The sequence below is a fragment of the Watersipora subatra genome, chromosome 4, assembly GCF_963576615.1.
Source record: "Watersipora subatra chromosome 4, tzWatSuba1.1, whole genome shotgun sequence".
NCBI classification, from domain to species: Eukaryota; Metazoa; Bryozoa; class Gymnolaemata; order Cheilostomatida; family Watersiporidae; genus Watersipora; species Watersipora subatra.
Window position 1 is genome coordinate 6400814 of NC_088711.1, and position 20812 is coordinate 6421625.

At 35.6% G+C, this 20812-nt stretch overlaps 2 protein-coding genes across 2 annotated transcripts; one reads left to right on the top strand and one right to left on the bottom strand.

The window, feature by feature from the left end:
* Nucleotides 1-82: 82 nt before the first annotated feature.
* On the bottom strand, nucleotides 83-1330 carry LOC137394803 (general transcription factor II-I repeat domain-containing protein 2B-like). Its single transcript, XM_068081571.1, has 2 exons — nucleotides 1220-1330; nucleotides 83-1079 (listed from the first exon to the last, which is right to left on the bottom strand). The coding sequence occupies exons 1-2, from the start codon at nucleotides 1315-1317 to the stop codon at nucleotides 245-247; spliced, it is 933 nt and encodes a 310-aa protein (XP_067937672.1). The 5' UTR covers nucleotides 1318-1330; the 3' UTR covers nucleotides 83-244.
* A 159-nt stretch (nucleotides 1331-1489) lies between these two features.
* Nucleotides 1490-13244, top strand: LOC137394648 (chromatin accessibility complex protein 1-like). The gene is made up of 3 exons (XM_068081405.1): nucleotides 1490-1640; nucleotides 11476-11599; nucleotides 12732-13244. The coding sequence occupies exons 1-3, from the start codon at nucleotides 1497-1499 to the stop codon at nucleotides 12902-12904; spliced, it is 441 nt and encodes a 146-aa protein (XP_067937506.1). The 5' UTR covers nucleotides 1490-1496; the 3' UTR covers nucleotides 12905-13244.
* Nucleotides 13245-20812: the final 7568 nt, after the last annotated feature.

Here is a 20812-nt window from a genome sequence, read left to right on the forward strand (position 1 = left end):
TGTATATATGTAAATGTATGTGCATTTTAAGTAATGTGTAAGTAAACATGAACATAAACATGAAATGTATGTGCATTTTAAGTAATGTGTAAGTAAACATGAACATATACATGAATTGTATGTGTATTTTAAGTAATGTGTAAGTATACATGAACATAAACATGAAAGTAACAAGGTGTAACATAATAACATATGTAGGTTTATTCTCAACAAAATCTACTGTGCAGAAGAAGTATATGTAATGTTAATGAGACACATGGAAGCAAGTTTGCTTTGCAGCTATTGCTGCAATATCTGGTTTATCTTTGGTTACTGCTACAGATAAGAGCTTTTGAGTGTGTTCCTCTGTCAGTACACTCCGATACCTACTTTTTATAAATGTCAGCTTTGAAAACATTGATTCACACAAGTAGGTTGTACCAAAGAAAGTAGGTAAGTGCACTGCCATTTTGCATAGCATAGGATACTTCTCCTGGACAGCAGGTTGTGTTCGGAACCCTACAATAGTTTGCTCAGCAAATTGAGCTTTAGCCAGTATATCTGCCTTTAAATCACACAGCTCTAATTCTGCCACACCTCTCGGAACATGAGGAAAGTTATCAACTTGGGTTTTCCAAAGCTGATGTGCCTGAAATGGGCACGCAACCAGCTCAATAATGCCATTGATACTATCAAAGGCAGCAAAGCGACGCTCCATCTCTGAAGAAACATCAATGAGAAAAGCGCATGCTGCTGTAAGGTCCACGACATCATCACGACCATTCTCAAATTCTCTGATGATTGGAAAGTGGTTCATATCACTGTTTATGTCCTCGTAAAAACAGTGGAGTTTGTCTTTAAAAGATGTTACTGCCTGCCAGAGTTCTACCACATTACGACCTTCACCCTGCAATTTCAAATTTAGGTCATTCAGATAGGCCAAAATGTCTGTCAGAAAAGCCATGTCTCTCAGTGAATGCTCCGATCTGAGAATCTCTAAAAATCGTTCTGCTGCATCTCCTCCAATCTCACTAAAAACCTGCTCAATATGCTGTCTTACAGTCCATACCCTTTGCAAAGCTATACCCTTACTCAGCCATCTGCAAATATACATTAAAGTACATTGTATATTAAAAATAATTCACAACATTCACAACTTTGCTGTCCTTTTTTACCTTTTCATAATGTAATGAAAATAAGTATGTCAAATATAATTCAAAAATAGCAGTATGGTACTAACCTGACGTTGTTGTGTACTAACAAATCATCATACTGAGAATCAGACTCCTGGAGAAATTTTAGCCGCATAGTATACGGCTCTGGTTGTGATAATGTCATATATCGCGGCACAATCGCGCTTTCTTGACTTCTCTCACGAGAGTTTTTGGGGTGCTAATTTCCTCTCGCATACCGGACAGAGTTAAGGCTAATGTAGACTACGAACGTCAATTTGAAGCCATGTACTGTACTACTATCTTTTGGCGCTTACATTTCTTGCATTTATAATCTTTGAAAACATGGCCGAAGGAGAAGAGGAAGACGTAATAAAAGAAAACAAAGAATTTTTGTTACCTATTTCAAGAATAAGGATAATTATGAAAAGTTCACCAGATGTTGAAAACGTGTCGCAAGATGCACTTAGCGCTGTGTCTGGTGCTACGGTACGCGTTGTGATAAATTATATTTTGAGATATATATAATTACATTTGGCTGTTATTATAATAAATTACATTTTATCAGGACTATTATATGTAGGGTTATGTTCTAGTATCTGGTTAGGATGTATGGATAGCGACACTGAATAGAATTCTCGTCAGTTGATATTCACTTTATTCGATCAATTGTGCCCTGTATACAGCAAATCATGCATAATTATAAACAGAAAAAGGATGTGCACAAATGTTTAAAAAATATACAGGGTGATTAGTAAAACAGGCAAATGCATTAGTTGAATTGAACACATGGTATTAAAACTTACGATAGTTAGGAGATATCCTCCAAACACTAGTACGACTTGCCCCAGTTTAAGTAGGTGAAATACACTAATGACTAGCTGTTGTGAATCATATAGCATTCTGGAATATAACAATTAGGTCCATTTCAACACATGTGCAAAAAGACATTAAAAAGTACTAAATTACGTGTAGTTGAAGTAAAAAAAATGAAATTACTGTTAATTTGGATGTTCCTTATGATGAAAAGTTGAAAACTTGCACTCTCAAGTGATCCTTTGAGGTAGCCTCACAAACCAGCTAATGAACACTGTTGCAAGCTAAACTGTTTATATTAGCTCAATTCATAAATAATCTAAATGCTTGTGAGTTGTGACGAAAAGCTAAGCTTGTTAGTTTAATGGGAGATGATAATATTGCGTGCAGCAAATCTGAAACAAGTTCGACTGTTTTTGACGACAATCTTTTTAGATAGCAACTTTACATCTAAAAAGATTTTGCATAGTGAAATCAGTTATTTGAGGAGCACAGTACAGGGCACACCGGTGGCAGTTTACTAACACACACGATAGAAATATCTATAGATAGATAGATGTACATATACTAAATAATCACATTCGCATCTAAAATGCATTATATTGATGCGCAAAAAATTTCTGAAGCTTTACAAAGGAATTATATAAAAAATATCACTTGAGTTGATATTACCTGATATAAAATAAGATTTATTTCCATTAACATCACCCGTGTTGTATAAGCACTCACCATGTCTTCACTAGCTATAGGCAGGAAGATGAATGCCCTCGAATACACCTTTGTATACATACACTGAGGGACCTCAACAAGCTGAAAAAACTACATAATCCTGCAAGCCTGTGCAAGAAGCTTTGTCATTAAGGCAGATTTGCTTTCCTTAGCCCAAATTCCTGGAACATACTCAGGCACGTGAGAGATGCCTGCATATACAACGTACCCTATTGTTTTTTTGAACCCTGAACATAGGCACTGTAACTATTGGAGTTCAAACATAGGTTTCACCACCACCAGGAATCATACTAAGAAATGACATGCTTCAGACACGGTGTCTGACACACATTTATACTATCCTCTGGTACACTAATAGGGCCTGCAGTCATCACGAGCTAGCCAAAGTGTTAGTCACCCTGGGAGCAGTAATCATACATAAGCATAAAAATAGCCTGTGAACCAGATGTTATCCTTGTATTACAGTCTAAATTGGCTTTACCTGTATGAGTTGAGTCATCATCTTTTCATAGTTATTCTCCTGGTCGTAGTAGCACTCACCAGCCTAACCTGTTATCTTCAGCTCTAATATACAAAAACTGAGTACATACCTGTTCCTATTTTACCTGTTTCCTTGTGCCTTGACTAGGCATCCTGGTCCCTCTCTCTTCCTACACATGACATGAAACCTGACTTGAGATTCAGATGATTCAAATGAGATTTAGGATAGGTTGCGGCTTACCCTGAGCTGCCTCTGTGTAGCTGGTGCTATGACCATGCGCCTTTGTTTTTGGACCCACTTCTTCTGAGCTGGTACCATCCCTCACTGATATCTTTTTTTGTCAACCTTTCTTCATGCCCTTCCCATCTCCTGAACTTTAACCTTTTCTATCAGATTTATTTGTCAAGTTTTGCAACTTGCCATCATCTGAAAGATGCCAACATAGACCAGCAGTAATAGGTCTCGTAGGCAACAATGTAACTGGCTTAAAACCTTTCGAACATAATGTGTTTAAAACAGCTAATAATTTCAGCTGCCTTAATTCATTTATACCCAAGAAGTATTTTGCTCAATCATTTTATAACATGAGCCTCAGTGACTATAAATCTATATCTACTTCTAAACTGAAGCTCTGCTTTACTCACTACTTTTAACTCAGAACCATCTATTGCAGTCAAAACAGTTGATTGGGCTCTTAACTGTAAATCTAACCTTTTGGCTGTTCTTTTGGTAACTGTTGAAACTTTCGCCTCTGTATCAAGCACAAAATCAACCTCAATACCATTTACCTTCAAAGTTCTTACTATCTTATCATTTAGTCGTTTAGGACCAGATGAAGATAACTTTACACTACTACTAAAATGTCGGGAACATGTGTAGTCCCAGTCTCATCTATCTGAACCTCGGTCTATATTCCTGTGACTTTCACTACTGCTACTTCTATCATAGCGGTGCCTATTAAGATCTTGTCTCTGAGAACCATTCCTAGCACAGTCAATACTAGTATGACCTTTCCTGCTGCAAGTAAAGCACCTAGCAGCAGGAAAACTGCGAAGCGGGTGCTGCAGACTACAACAGTTGTAACATTTATCACTCTCAAGTGAAAGTTCACCTTTGGATCTAGTACGACAATTGTCTATATCAGCACTAGAATCTTCAGAAGACCTACTAGAATTTCGGTATCGGCTCCTACATTTATATCTAATAGACTCATGACCATAAGATCTACACCCAACCTTGGGGCACTTATCCTTAGACCTATTATCATAATAGTCCTTACATTCCTTCTGATAAATTCTATGAACTTCTGCACCTTCATTAGAATAACGACTAGCGCTTGTAGTTTTCTTTTTAAATTGCCTAGAGACAATGGCCGCTACTTCTGAAACCTCAGTATTACTAGCATTAGCCTTACCATCTTTTAATACTGCTTCTGAATCACGAGCAAGTTGTCTAGCTCTGAAAGTATCAGATAACCTTGCCCACTCCAAATCCTTTTCTCGCCTCAATTGCCTACGTAGCGTTGACTCTTCACGAGTGCCCGCAGCGCGAGAGAGCGCGCGCTCAGACCCGAAAGGTGGTGAACTATGTAAGTTCATTAACAGCTATCGCAAGAGAAAAATCTTCCCTGTTATTATCACCACTAAAGTTTAAATTCCTATTGAGTTTTGCAACTCTTAACACAATCATTTTCATCACATGCTTGAGAATAAAATCCATAAATCCTATTTAGGTGATGTATGGCCTGCTCATAAGTATAGTCATGAGACTCTACACTAAATCCCACAGATTGTAAAGCCTTTTGGCTGTCCTTACCTATAGTATTCAATAACGCAAGCAGTTTACTACGACCGGTAAAGTTAACTTGATCCCCTTCAGCCTTACCGATTTGCAGAGTAGTAAGTTCTATACATAAATTAAATTCTGTTAAACTAAAACTAAAATAATAAGTGTCAAGGCTAATTAGTTATGTGATGATATGCTTGCAAGTTTTTTAAACCACGTTAAGGGTATCTTGAAAAAGAACTATTAAATTGCTATCAATCTAATTAATCTTATCTAATTAATATAATCAGATTAAAATCAATTCTGAAAATTTTGCCTTGTAGCCGTCGTGCTTTTGATTACTTACCTCATTACGCTGTTTTGAAACTGTTATCTGTACACAGGCAATTTATAAACAAGTCATCTAGGAGTGGACTGAGCAACAATATGTGAACCTTGTTGTAGCACAAGAATTATTCAATAGTGCTGTTTTGTTTTAATTGCATGCCATGCAAAACGCTATAACATTTGATCCTGTATCAGCACTACCTGAAGGAACGCCTTATTGTCCAAAATCAACAGCGTTTCATTGTAAAACCACACTTATGATACGTAGCACTGCGCTTTGAATCACAAGCCATATGTGTTGTTCAAATTGGCTCATAAAAGGAGGGATTTTCAATTTTAGAGAAGTATATGATAAGTGAACACATAGCTGGAGTAGGTCAAATATCGCTACTTAAAGGTATTTTATGTCGAAAGATGGCTGCCAACAGAGGTCTATTCACAACAATTCTGTCTTTTCTAGTGTGTCATAAGAGCAGTGCTGGACTAGCGTTGCTCATTATATTCATAAACAGAGCTGATAAGTCTGTTTATGAATACTGATAAGTGAATACTGATAAGTCTCTTCAAATTTTAAAAATTCAATCGTTAAAACCTCAAATAAACTCCAACAACATACAACGAGTATGCAGCGCAGACAGTTTTTAGAAATATGTTATGTTAATTAATTTATAATGTTCAATAAACCTCATCAGTGTTGGGTGTTCGTCAGGTTTCATCATCTAACCTATCCGAAGTAAACTTAAACCATAACTGTCACGAACAACTTTTATTGTATTTGCTAGGTAAATCAGACACGCTGATTCCGATTTTGTACTCAAAATAAAGATTAGTCCACTAACCTTCAAAGTCATTTAGGCTTTTTTAAAGCGTTTCAATATCCGTTTCGAAAACAACACAATCGGCATTACAAGCTCCGCCCATAAATATGTGACGAAACCTAGCTTTTTCAGAAACGGAAGTTAGGAAACTTTAGTCCGATTTAGAATAATAGAGATGGGTGTCTTAATACCCATTATTATCTAAATCCAGCCTGTAAAATAATTTCAGCTTTTTATGAAAAGGATATAAACTATTTAAAATTGCTCGCAGCTTGTTACATGACGTTTAAATGGGCTGGACGCCGAGAAAAATTAGCTCAAAAAGCGCGGTTTTATCACGAGCTAGCGTTGTTATCGCGCTTTTTAAATATGCAATGCTAAATAGCTTATCTACCTTTCAGAAAAGACTGATATTATTTTTAAAGCTGGATTTAGATATTAATAGATTTTAAAACACCCATCTCTATTATTCTAAATCGGTCTAAACATCTCTACGTAACTTCTGTTCCTAAAAAGCTAGGTTACGTCAAGTATTTATGGGCGGAGCTTGTTATGCCGATCGTGTTGTTTTCGAGACCGATATTAAAACGCTATAAAAAATCCTTTATTACTCTGAAAGTTAGTGGCCTAATCTTTATTTTGATTACAAAATCGGAATCAGCATGTCTGATTTACCTAGTAAATACGATAAAAGTTGTTCGTGGCAGTTATGGTTTAAACTTATAGCATATGCAAAACATGACAATTCTTCGGAATGAATGAAATTAAACAATTGTAGCATAAGTAGTTGTAACATTGACATGTTATGATAATATATATAGGACAGATAGCGCAGTTGTATGAGTGTTTTTGTGACTGTGAGGTTCCAGTTGTGATCCCATTGCTCTGCTCACTTTGTGGCGATTCATGGATGAGACCCTTGCTTATATAATGTCTAAGACCTTTATGATTAGTGCAAAGAACAATAGCAGGCCGGCTCGAGTGTCACCCAGTCAAACAAGGTTGTCCTGTAGCTTAACCAAGACAAGGCAGTGTTAAATAGGCTACTGGTTCAAAATGGATGTATTAAACTTGAACTACCACATGAACCATGCCAACCTATGCAGCGTTACTTTATGAGTGAACCGCAGAAGTGAGGTTACGCGACATCAGAAGGACACGACAACTGTGGATAGAGATGCGCCTTGAATTATCTCTGTCTGGCATTAGACAATGGAAGACCAAACTGACCTCTATTAATAAAGAATGTGTGTCCAAGCACGCCATGGAGGTGCCACCCACCGCAGCTTGTGTTTACTCACGTGTTGGACATCCCTGAACCTGATACTTTCAACTCATGAGTGGAAGGGCTTAGTACCTAGATCTTCAATAAGTTCCCAGCCGCTACTGACTTTAAAAACAAGATACCACCACAGTGAGACAAGGGCATACCTAAAAGACTGAAAGAAGATAGCACCGGAATTAATCTTGACTGACTCAATCACTGACATTAATGCAGTAATCTACAGTACGGCAATCATCACCTAAAAGAGATGGGTATTGAACATCTGTTTGCCAGGCATCAAACCTCCATTCCACCTTGGGAGATAACGCCTAAAATAAAATCAAAAGCTTGCGCAAATGTGCTAACAAACATATTAAAAGATCAAACCGCAGAAAGCCACAAGGGAATCTGTGAAATCTGGTTGATGGCACTAACAGCACTCTTGGTGCGACTAAAGAAGTATACCAAAAGGCAGGATAACCAGAGAGTGAACTAACTGTTAAACTATAATCCATCAAGAGTGTACCCCCAGTTAAAAAAAACTACAAATGTTCTGTGGGAACTAGGTAGGTTACTCATAAAATCACAGCTCAATGGTTAAAGAGGTTCAAAGAAAGCCACCAACACACTGTGGCCTATTAAGAACTAACTATCAGCGAAACAGGCATCAAGTCTATAGTGCAGCGTATGAAGACCAGGGCTTGATAATAATCCAAACCTTCTAGTTGAAGATACTGACATCTCTGTACACTAAAATGGCAAAGCAGATAAAACGTGACCATCTAGAATGGCTGACAAAAGGACGAACTGTACTCCTGCTGAAAGACCCAAAGCAGGGCCGGTTCCCAAGAACTACCAGCCGATAACATGCTTGCCAAGGGCACCTGAAAACTTCTCTTAGGAATATTTGCAGACATACTGAAAGAGTATATGTATCAGCATATGACCAGTGCTCAAAATAGAATTGGACGCAACACCCAAGGAGCCAAACACCAATTGCTGGCAGATTAGACAGTCTGTCAAGGCAGTGTGAGAAGGCATAATAATCTTGTTATGGTTTGGATTGACTACAAAAAGGCCTATCACTCAATTCCTCATAGTTAGATCCATGAGAGTTTAAGGTTATACAATGTCCACCCTGCTCTGATAGTGTTCATCGAGGTTCTGATGATCCACTGTAAGACGGAAGCGGGAGCGAATGGCAAGAAGCTGTCAAGTGTAAAAATCAACTTTGGCATTTATCAGGTTTGCTCCTTATCACTGATGCTTTTCTGTATATGTCTAAACTCTCTCAGCAGTATGCTGTTGGGGACCCAGTATGGGTAACAGTTTAAGAGGAGGCACCAAGATAAACCACTTTTCTACATGGATGAAATGTATGCACAGAGGGAAAGGACATTGATTTGTTGATATACCTTAATCAAATCTAAAGCAAGGACATCGGAATGGCCTTTGATATTGAAAAAGTTAAAGTTTGTAAGGGTAATCCTCAAGAAAAAATATTGACCACGCAGCAGACCTGAAAATGCCAACTGGAACCATCAAGGGTATAGAAGAAGGGTTCAAGGACTTAAGATTATGCAAAACAACATCAATCATGGAGCCAAAGTGCGTCTCGAAGCCATTACCGACTACAAGAAATGCGATCGGCAGGCCCTACAAAGTCTGCTCAATGACAGGAGCTAAATCACCGACATAATGGCGTGTGCAGATTTGGAAATATTCCATGTGTTCCAGGATATTGGACAAATATAACAGTTCACAAGACCTAACAAAAAGCTCACCAGCTCTTTCTCAAGAGAACTTTATAACAAAGCAAAAGGATCGGTTTTTTATAGTGTTAGACCTGAAAAAGTTGAGGACATCTGCAGCATTTTTTTACTATTCATCAGATTTTTATTGATCTATATTTAGATGGTGTGCTGCTATGCAATGTATGTACTGAAAATTAGAATGTTTACTGAGGTTGCTGTGCAATATAGTTAGTGAAAAGGTGGAGACTTATTGCAAAGAACTAGTCCCATGTCACAGAGACAACCAAAATATCAACATCTAATCAGTCAGAGTTTTTCTCTAGTGTTCCTTTTATGATCATTAATAGACAATTATAATTCAAGTATCTTCAGTCATTAACTATTATTATGCAGCTCATTTTAATTCAATTTCTTCAAATTTTTCACAATTTCAATCTTGGAAAACTCTTTAGATTTTGATCATTTTATTTCAAAATTAATGAGTTGAATTGGAAAATATTTGTAAGCGTGCACATTACTAATTGATTTAAATAGGTTTCTTTGCAGCTCGGCAATCTATGCACATGGTGACACAGAATGAAAAAGTCAAATTCTAGTAGTGTTAGTTGTTCAAGTGCAGCGAATGCTTCACTTTTTCATTAGAAGAAAATCAAAATCGGAGGTTTTTTGCAATAATTTGCTATATATATTTTTTGATCTCACCCTTGTTATATTTAAATACTATTTTTATTGCATTAATAGCTACATCATAACATGAGTTAATCTATGGCAATGTTATAGGGATATGTGCCATTACAATAGTTTGTTTTTTACATTGTACCATAATAGAGCAAACCTCTTCTTATCTTGTCTTATCAAGTGATGTAAAATAAAACAAATATATAATTCTACACATGGAAGAATTTTCAACAAAAATATTCAGTTTCAGGATCATCAGTAAAAGTGAAGAAACTTAATGTAAAGATTAAAAGAAAATCTTAAAAATGAAAAATAAATTATTTAAGTTAATGGAATGTGTAAAGTATAGGTTGGAGTAAGTTATGTTTGCATGTCATATTTTTACCTACGCCTTTACCTACCCCAGTGGCCTGTCCCATAGGTCCTTCTACCTATCCCCGGTTGCCTGTCCTATAGGTCCTTCTACCTATCCCCGGTTGCCTGTCCCATAGGTCCTACATACTCCGGTTGCCTGCCCTATAGGTCCTTCTACCTACTCTGGTTGCTTGTCCCATAGGTCCCCCTACCTACTCCGGTTGCCTGTTCTATAGGTCTTTCTACCTGCTCCGGTTGCCTGTCCCATAGGTCATTCTACCTACTCCGGTTGCCTGTCCCATAGGTCCTTCTACCTACTCCGGTTGCCTGTCCCTGCATTTAGTTTAATTTGTTCAAAAACTCACAAACTCAAAATCTCAAAAACCTTATTAATAGAGGTTGCTTATAATATATTAAAGCAAATAAATTAAAATATGTGAAACACTAAATCAATAAATTAAATACAAGTTCATGAAAGATTTTATTGTTGTTACTCTCTAGAATCAGAGGAAAGGAAGAGTGGCCTTAGTGATCGAGGTGGTGATGCAGCGTATTTACTCTAATCTAAACGAGGTCACGTTTGAATCAGTAGCTAGTTTTAATTTTTTTGTGTTAGTTTTATTTACACCAGCCTCTTTACGTTCACGTACTGCAGTGCTTTAAGGAACTTTTAGCTTCATGGGATGAAAATCAATTTTGTCTTTACGGTTCTCATAGCATTACTAAATTTTGATAGCTCCATGGGCATATACCGAACGAAATAAATCAGTTTAATTTGATTGAACTGTTAGTTCTGGAGAAATTCCCAAAATACTGAGGACACTTCTAACCAACAAAAGTTATAAATTGCTGTCGTCAGAGCATTAGTTTCTAATAATATGCTGGTTAATGATTTTAGGAGGATAATAACTAAGCAAACTAATTAAAAAGCAAACTACAAAGTTTCTCCTCAGCTAGAAGATTTTTACATTAAAACTATTCGTTTTTATATTCATAAAAATATACGCACTCTATTAGGCTCAGTTTACATCAGCCATTATGTTTCTTCAGTTACCTCTGAAACATCACATCTTGGAAAGAGTATAAAAAAATTATTTTTTTTCTGTTGTGTTCTACAAGCTTGTAGCTTCAATACCAAATTCAGTTCAAAAGGATTTGTGCTCTCTTATGTGCATTCACAGTTGATTGAAAGTTGCTAATACTGTCTAGTATCAGGGGTAAAATGTTTGAGCGTTTTAATTTGTAAAGCTTAAATCGACATTCTTATTTCATCAAATAAACTTCAGAAATATTTATAATGGAGATTCTCATATTAAAGGAGCTCTTCGTCAAGGACTTGGTGCAGAGAGTTTACGCATCTACAGAAGATGGACACAGTTGCTTGGAATATGATGACCTAGCAACACTGGTTAACTCTCTAGATGTCTATGGCTTTCTTGATGGTATGCTTATTTTTAAACATTGCTCATGTGTACTCTACTAGCTTTTTTGTTGTTGGTTTGTGTAGCTTTGCTTTTTTAACATGAGCAAACATAATGTGATAGTAAAGAGACAGCTCCACAAGACATCTGTTCTTGTTCAGGATGTTCATAGATAGTTCAAATAATTTCTGTCCATTTCTAACGGATGATAGTGAAAATTTGCTTCTGTTTCTTTTATGTTCAAGGTTTTTCGAGACGCCTCACAACCCACAATTACCTTTATTCGCTTGATTCGTTACAAAAAACTAATGTCTTTCACAATACAAAAATAATAAATTTATGTAATATTTATATGGGTATAACATTTCAATCATTAGATTTCCTTCTTCTAGCTAAAATAAAAGTTATCACTATCTCTGTAAAGATTCCCTGAACATAGGTCAAGTTAGCCTGTCTTGATAAACTGTTGTTTTTGCGGAGTTGTTCTCCCGTCGAGCGGGCGCGCAACACAACAGCTTGTCACAAGACGTACTGCACCTGATGCATCAGCTGCACTTATAGGGAGTTGTTCTCTTCCGTCTATGTGGCTTGGTTGCGATGTTGTCAGTCGCTCCGTTGGTAATCATAGCGGATTTCGCGCAAAGATTTATGTAGAAAAAAAATAAGATTACAGCGTTTAACCAAAGATTGGTCTCTCTTGTGAACGTTAGTAGAATTTAAGAATAAAATAAATTGAAAATAAAATCTATAAGAACACATAAAACTGACTGATACAAAAATAGAAATAAAACTGACTGAGCGCACAAATAACGACATGTTTAGTCGCTGTTGTTGCCTAAGTTCACAGGTTCTACTAAAGTTTACCGCAGAGACTGGTCGCTGGTTAAACGTTGTAATCTTATTTTTTCTAAATAAATTTTTGCGCCTCAACGTTAGGATTACCAATGGAGCGACCGACATAACATCGCAACCAAGCCACATAGACGGAAGAGAACAACTTCCTATAAGTGCAGCTGATGCATCAGGTGAAGTACGTCTTGTGACAAGCTGTTGTGTTGCTCGTCCGCTCGACGGGGGTACAACTCCGCAAAAACAACAGTTTGTCAAGACAGACTAAGGTCAAGTATGCTCATGAAATATAAATCACTTTTAGAAATAGTACCACAGAAGGTTTTGGGTAGAGAGATTCTTGGTCTCTCAAAGGAAGGAGATGAACAGGAAAATGGTGAGGCTTCTGAGAATGAGGAAGGAATGAAATCAGAAGACGAGGAGGGTAATTCAGAAGAGGAAGAAGAGAAGTCGGAGGAGGAAGAAGACCAGGAGTAGGAAATGTGAGGTTTATGCATATGAACAGTCTGCCAGGTACGGAGCCGCTCAGCCTCTATTGTATATACAAACAGATTTGTTATATAGTTTTTTTTCTCTGGTCTAATCTTAGACTGCCTTTGCATTTACCAGTTCTTTGGTTGCGTGTGATTTGTTAAAATTAAAATCACTACCATTATTAGTCTTTTTGTTTCATAATAACCAGATTTATGACTGATTACAGCTGTCATTGCACGTATATAGGATGACAACTGTATATGAAGGCTAACGTACACATTCACATCTGTCAGCTACTTCAAGTATTTCAGAAACATGAATAAAGTGTCAAGAAAATGACAAACATGCTACTTAGATCTTGTTAGTCTCGGAACCTCTCCGGTCGCTACATGTTACTTATATTTATTAGCCTCAGAGTCTATCGAACTACTGCTCAGACTAGAATTTGATCGACTCGTCGTACTGCTGCTACTTTTGGAATCGAGGGATGTTCGGCTGTCAGGCTTCTTAACTTCTGTAAAAGCTTGTTCTATGCTGTTGAGCAGCTCAACGTCTGTTCGGTCATAATATCTGAAAGATGGCAGCCATTGGTAAAGACCAGTGCATGTGTTACCTCTTTCAACCATTCATGGCTCAATTGTCTTTTAAGATTAAGTACTCAAGTCACCTTAACGCAAGCATTGAAGCTATGTATACATGGCTGATAATCAGTGAGAAATTTACTGGGTGAGCTGATCCTTCTGAACAAGTTTTATCATTGATTCATCTTATTTTTTTTCCAGCACTCTCTTAAACTTTGGGTAGTTTATGTCCCGATATCATAACCAATGAGAAAATATTCCATAAATTGTCATTATCTTTTAAACACATTCTGAGATAATAAACTGTTAGCGTTAGCATTGCGTACTAATCAAAAATCCCATTACCAGCAGCTTTTGCCATGTAATGTTTGAGAAATGCAAAACTTGTTTAGTTGTGTGTTTTAATATAAAACTTAGCATGTTTATAATGTCACTACAAGGTTATAAAGGTGAAGTAACAATGATTATCCTGAAACAATCACATCAATAATGTAACAAAAGGTGCCATAGATGAGTCCTTATTGGTTAATGTGTGTTCGTAGATGAATTCTTATTGGTTACTATATGTTCTTAGATAAATCCTAATTGGCTAGTATGTGTTCATAGATAAATCTTGATTGGTTAGTATGTGTTCATAGATGGGTCCTTATTGGCTAGGATGTGTTCATAGACAAGTCTCAAATGTTCATGTATTTATATATGTACATTTATATATATATATACATGTATATATATAGATATAAATATATATATACACGTATATATATACATGTATATATATAGATATAAATAAATATATACATGTATATATTTATATAAATGTTTATATATATATATATAAATGTGAGTGTCTGTCGTTCGTCTAGTTATAGCGATAAAGTTTTAGGAACGAAAAGACCAATCCGTACTGGAATTCAACTCATCACCCCGATTTTGCAGACAGGTATTTCTAGCCACCACACGAACCACTTGATCTACAATGGAATAGTTGTGCCCATACTTATTACAACTGTCAATAATTAATGTTGCTTTGTTAAAATAGCACGCTTCAGTTAGCACGCTCGAAGATCATGAGTTGTAATAATGACTTTTATTATAGTAAAGATTTGGACTAGCTTAAGCCAATTGAAAATAATTTTCCTATGAACAAAATTTTTTTATTATTTGTGCAACGCCGGGCATTCTTTAGTTAAATATAAAGTGCAAATTTACCAATAATAAACTCGTAGCAATTTATATTTAGTGATATTTTTATAACCTTTCAAGCAAAACTGCTGTCAATAAAAATAACCTCTGTTAAATGTCTGTGATTCTCAAACTGACGAATATCCTCAGACTGTTTTGAACTGGCCTAACTTAGACTATAAGCAACCACTCACAAGAGAGTTGAAGGCCTAGTAGATTCTTATCAATAGTCATAATTTCAAAGTAGAAGAATACTTATTGGAAAACTTCTGCTGTAACAACAGTGAGTAGCCCGATCACATTCAAATGTGTCACCTCTTAGCTTTACAAAATTTACTGCTTCTAGTTGCACACACTTACGAACTAGTGACACAGAAGGAGAAATAATATGCTATGTTTATATTATTAGTCAAATTGACGGCCTACATTGCTAATTATATGGCACTGAAATCTAATCACAGATTGTCGTCAATATAGGAGTAGCTGAAATCATAAGCATTGCCTTTTGTGACTGATATTAAATTCTTGGTAGAATGTTGCTACAGAAGTTTATGCCTCGCTGTAATAGGTACAGCCTAGAGGAGGCAACTTCCATTATTTTGTGGGTAATGCTGCTAGTTCAGGCCCTGGTATACTTGCTTTTATGCATTTGGAAACGTTCAACAGCTGAGTGCAACTGTTACATATATATACATAGAAATTGTTTTCATGTTCCATATAGTATTCAGTGCAAATATACTATAGTACCTTGATAGGTATGTTCTATTGAGCACACATGTATATTGAAGCCTCAAGAGAATAAATTCAACTTGACTATTTCAAAACTGTACAACACCATAACAATATACAGTATATAATATATATATAACTTATATGTTATATATATATATATGTATATATATATAACACAAAATAGTATTTTACTCACATGATTGTTTTGTTGCATTGCGCTTCACTTCTATTTGCTCTCTTAGGTTGCGGGCTCATTGATAACTGAAATAGAGTTGGTGTTCTGTTTTTATTTCATGGAATTTGTTTTACATTATTCAATTTTACCATACTTACCTGCGGTACAAACATCAATGTGCATCTACCGCTATACGCTATGTCGTAGTCTAGCTGCCAATGTGCTATCTAATCGCATGGTGCACATATGATGTTGTGGCAGTAACTGACTCATCCTCTCATATGCATGTGGAGCCAACCACAAAAGAGAAATGTTTTTAATATAGTCGAACTTCAATTTTCTACTGCCTTCATATACTAATTTTTCAACACACGACATAATATTTGTGCATATACTCGAAATAATATCCAGAGTTTCTCAAAATGTTGCAGGAATATAAATCAGAATATATACATGCACATGCTTATACAGTTCTCCTCAGTTCTACAGTGTTTGAATACTATTAAACCTTGCTTCATATGATAAATCATTGGTCTTAGACTCATCAATTCCTAAAAGACTAGTGTGAGTTATGGATATAGTGAAAAGAGAAAGAGGCACTGCTTTTCTTGGAAGTGAAGTAAGAAATTATAAGAAGGAACATTCAACCGAAAGTACATACATAGCCATATAACAGTTATTACAAGGAAGAAAGTAAAAGCGTCGTTGGTAAAAAGAAAACCTGAAAAGTTCGAGTACAGAGGGAAAATCTCAAATATAAAACCAAAAATATATAAATAATATATGTGCATATAAAGTTTGTCTAGTCTGAGAGTATTTCAGTATCCCTCAGCACCTCCACCTATGCACTATTCATCTCCTTTGTTGCCAAGGCTCTACTTGTTTACCCATTGTTAAGGAAATTCAAAGTGACAAAAACTTGTTTGGATTATTTCTTTGATAGTGTGATTTCTCACGCAGGACGTTTTTCGCATTTATATATTTGTTTTAATGCTATATAAAATTGTCTGAAGTATATATCATTTACATATTTGTTTTAATGCTATATACAATTGTCTGAAGTGTACATCATTTATATATTTGTTTTAATGCTATATACAATTGTTTGAAGTGTATATCGTTTTTATATTTGTTTTAATGCTATATACAATTGTCTGAAGTGTATATCATTAAGCTTTCTGAGCCGTAGAACGAATTAAACAAAATACAATGTGTTCTTATAAGAATATTTGCTCTAACAAACGTGTTCTAGCATGTGTTTTTATATACGAGGAAAAGCTCAAAACAGATTAACTTCATGTCAAAGTATGATTGTATTATGCTCCATGTAAAATAATATCACTACTATTATAGCTCAATATTATAGTATTATTGTTCAGGGCAGTAATAATAGCCAGACAGGGTGAAACTTGCACTCGCATTGCTGCTTTTTAGTTACAGCTTCAGGAAATTTTATTGACTCAATACCTGTACATGATTAACTGACCAACCTGTTTATCAATAGACACTCGATGCAAGTCTTTGTCTCCTGAGTCCATCCATGATCCACACTTGTCGTATGTCTACAAAAATTCATTGTCTCTCATGATTTGTTATTGATTGAAGTATATTGCCAAACATACAATAGAATCATATTTCACTAGCTGCTGCTAAATATCCTCCAGTCAAAGGTGATGCCGGCGCACCTGAATGTCCCAGTCCTGCTCCAGAGTTTTTGCTAAATCCAGTCTTTCAGTCTCACCCAGATCAGTTGGTTCTGTTTCAATAGGCTTTTGGACAGAGTCGGCTCTGTTGGACGTTTCCTCTAGCAATATGAGGTCTTCTATCTCTTGCTGGCTCAGGTCACGCAGGCCAGGCACCTGAGCTGTATTTATCTCCTTCTTTTGCTTTGCAGCTGTGTGCTTATCAGCAAAAACTTCCTCTACATAAAGCATATTTAAGGTCTATCAGTGCTATGCTCAACTGTGTGATATCTGTGACACTACTTTTCAGAGCATTGAAGGATGTGTTGGTGAAATGAGTTTTAAACAAAGATGACAACAATGAACAAGTCACTCCTCTCTACTAGATGCGTATGTTTGCGAGGGAGATCAAATTATAGATTAAATTTCGATTGACATGTTTGGTTGGGTCGAAGTGTTATTATTTTGTTTTGTAAGCGATTCGAGAAAGTATTGAATCAGCTCACAACCTCAGGCAGCTTTATTTCATCTTTAGTCAGCAATCGTGTAACCCTTGACGAGCTAAATGCTGACAGCATTGAAGAAGATGCCCACATAGAATCGTAATAACTTTTAGTCCCAAAGGTTGCCCAAGCTGACAACTACAGAATAAAACAGCTAATAAGAAAAATAGATGTCACAGAGTACTTGTTCCTCTCCAGATTTGATTCTACTAATTAACAGCATACTAATCATGTCTCAAGACTCAGACGGTGTCAAGCCACTGAACCATGATAATTAAATATGATGAAATTGTGTCATCTGTTTGATGGAAAACTAACATGTTTCTAATATTTCTTGTTAAGAGCCTAATGTTCTATCCTTGAGATGAGCGTGTCAACTCATTTACGACTTTATAGACAGTAAGTCGAATTGATGTCTAGCTACTGCAATCAATATGAATTCATTATGCGTTGGACATTTTCATGAAGACAGAATCATGCTAGACATATTTTGGCATTTTCTTACTCTACTATATAAAGAGTAAAAGTATGGCTATAAAAAGGCTATTTAAACAACTGTCATACCTCCTTGACACAATATATACCTTTACAGCCGTATTATGTACCTGTACAGTCGTATTATGTAACTGTAAAGTCGTAGTATGTACTTGTACAGTCGTATTATGTAACTGTACAGTCGTAATATGTACCTGTACAGTCATAATATTTTTTTCTTCAAATTCATTTTGTGAAAGTCTTCAAAATTGGGCATGACTACCCTCATTTATAAAGTTTGATTTTGTAAAAATCATGTCTTTTTATGCAAAATACTTTTTAAACAAATTTATTCCACATTTGATAGCAGTGACATTTACTATGTGGATAGTACTTTCTTAGTCTACTCAGTTGATGGTTAGCATAATTCATGACCACTCATTACTCATTAGACGAGACGAGATAACGTGACAAGTTGTCACTGACACCGCCTTTCTACTCACCTATCTCTTTCGTGATCGCTGATAGGCTTGTGTCATCCCTTCTAAGGCTATTTTTCGTCAGACTGTTCCTTTTCATGCTTGCCTCATTCCGGCAGTCTTTTCTCAAAACAATTCAAGTTGTCTAGATACAATTTTTAAAAAAGAATGAATATTTTCTGTTCCGAATTGTTAAGATTGCAAAATGTCAGTAAGACACTCAAATATTAATAGATTTAGGTTCACTGATTTGATGTCGTTAAACTCATGTTTCTACACACTGATTGTGTTTCCTTTAATATTTAGTTTATAAATAGCTCTCCTGAAAAGTGCTAATATGCAGAGTAGAATGGTTAACACATCTAAATCTAGTATATATTGTATCTATAGTATGCATGTATACAATAGATATTTATAATAAAGTTTCTATAATGTGTTTATATAACACATCTACTATATAGTCATTGATCTGCCTAGCGAAGGTAGTTGTCTTTGCTTGGATAGGATCATATACATGATAAGTTTTACATATTATATATAAGTTTTTCTGTTTATTTGCGTAGTTGGAATAATGATGACCCTGATTAAAAGAATTTAAAATCGCATTTTTAGTCAATTATTGAGTGTGTGGATATGTGTGTTCACCTTCTAGGTTATAGCATTTAAAAAATTCTAATGCTGTTTTACCTGATTGTTTGAATTTGTCCATACCAACTATTATTATTCAGTTTTTTCTGAACACGAGACAACTTACTAGCAATTTTCTGCCTTTCATACCTTTTTATCTATAGGATTATAGTTAACATGCACCTTGAAAATGTGTTTTTATTTCCTATGAACAAGACTGCTTATACCATAGACCTATTAACTATAGTTAATAGTTAATAGGATAGTTAATAAGTCTATGGCTTATACGATGAAAACGAGTCCAGTACAAGTTGTTCATCTCTACAGCCCAGGCCTCATAACTGATTCTGTAGTGTCCCTTTCTTCCAAACTCTTATTCCTTCTGAGCCATTACATGGACTCTTTTTGTCATAAATCATGCAGTACATTTGTAGATAGGAAATACAACACTGTAAACTCATCCAAGAACCTTAGGCTATGTTTGTTTACATAGTTCTATATCAGTTTCTTAGCAAAAAAAGTGTACTTTTTGTTTACAAAAACTGTACAGAGTTCGTTAGCACACAAACAGGCAGAGAAAAGGTCTGCTTTATTATACTTGACTAAACATTCATACAGAACATTTTACTGTGATGACCTCTTGGGTTGAGTTGGCTTGAGTTTACCCACATTTAATCAACATCTAACAGAATGTTTTTCTCAAATATATTATTACACTGCTGAAATACTCATAAAAATAACAGGATGAATTGTGCTGAATAAACATACGGAAGGCTATATTTAACAGTAGAAATAATAAAATGAAGTAACCCTGGCTGCTAGGTTTGCTGCCAAGGTTTGGCACAAGGCTTTATTACAACACCATACTCTGTTTCATATTGCAGTTTATATAATTTCATTTTTACTTAAATTTTTTAAGATGAAACAAAATGATTACCTACAAACAGCATGCACTGCGAGCACAATTTTGGTGACATTCATGAAAGGAATACCTTTGCTCTCTAATGCCACACTAGCTTTTTGTATGCTACATTTGCAAGCTTCGTTACCAAAACATGTTATCTACATTATATCTACACTAGCTGAATTCCCGTCATTGTTTAAGTAATAAAAAAGTCTTAGCACAAAAATTTTTTTTATTCAACATACACAACAGGCAGGCAGACCATTCTAACTTTCAAACTTCTTGAGAAAAGTGTTTTGTGTAGCGCAGATAAATTGAAAGAAAAAATAAAACACCTGTAAAAGTGTTTAAATGTGAAGTAGCAACTAATGGCTAGATAGATAGTTTATTTTGCTGCAACAATTACAATGAAAAATGATTTGATATAATTAATACGAATTTAGAAAACAAAATGAAAATCATAAATATGTTGAATTAATAACAAAAACAAATACTTAGAAGTGTGTATAAAAAGCTTACCGAGCAACAGAAGCTTGTTGTATTCAAAGTTTGGATGAGCGATACCGGTA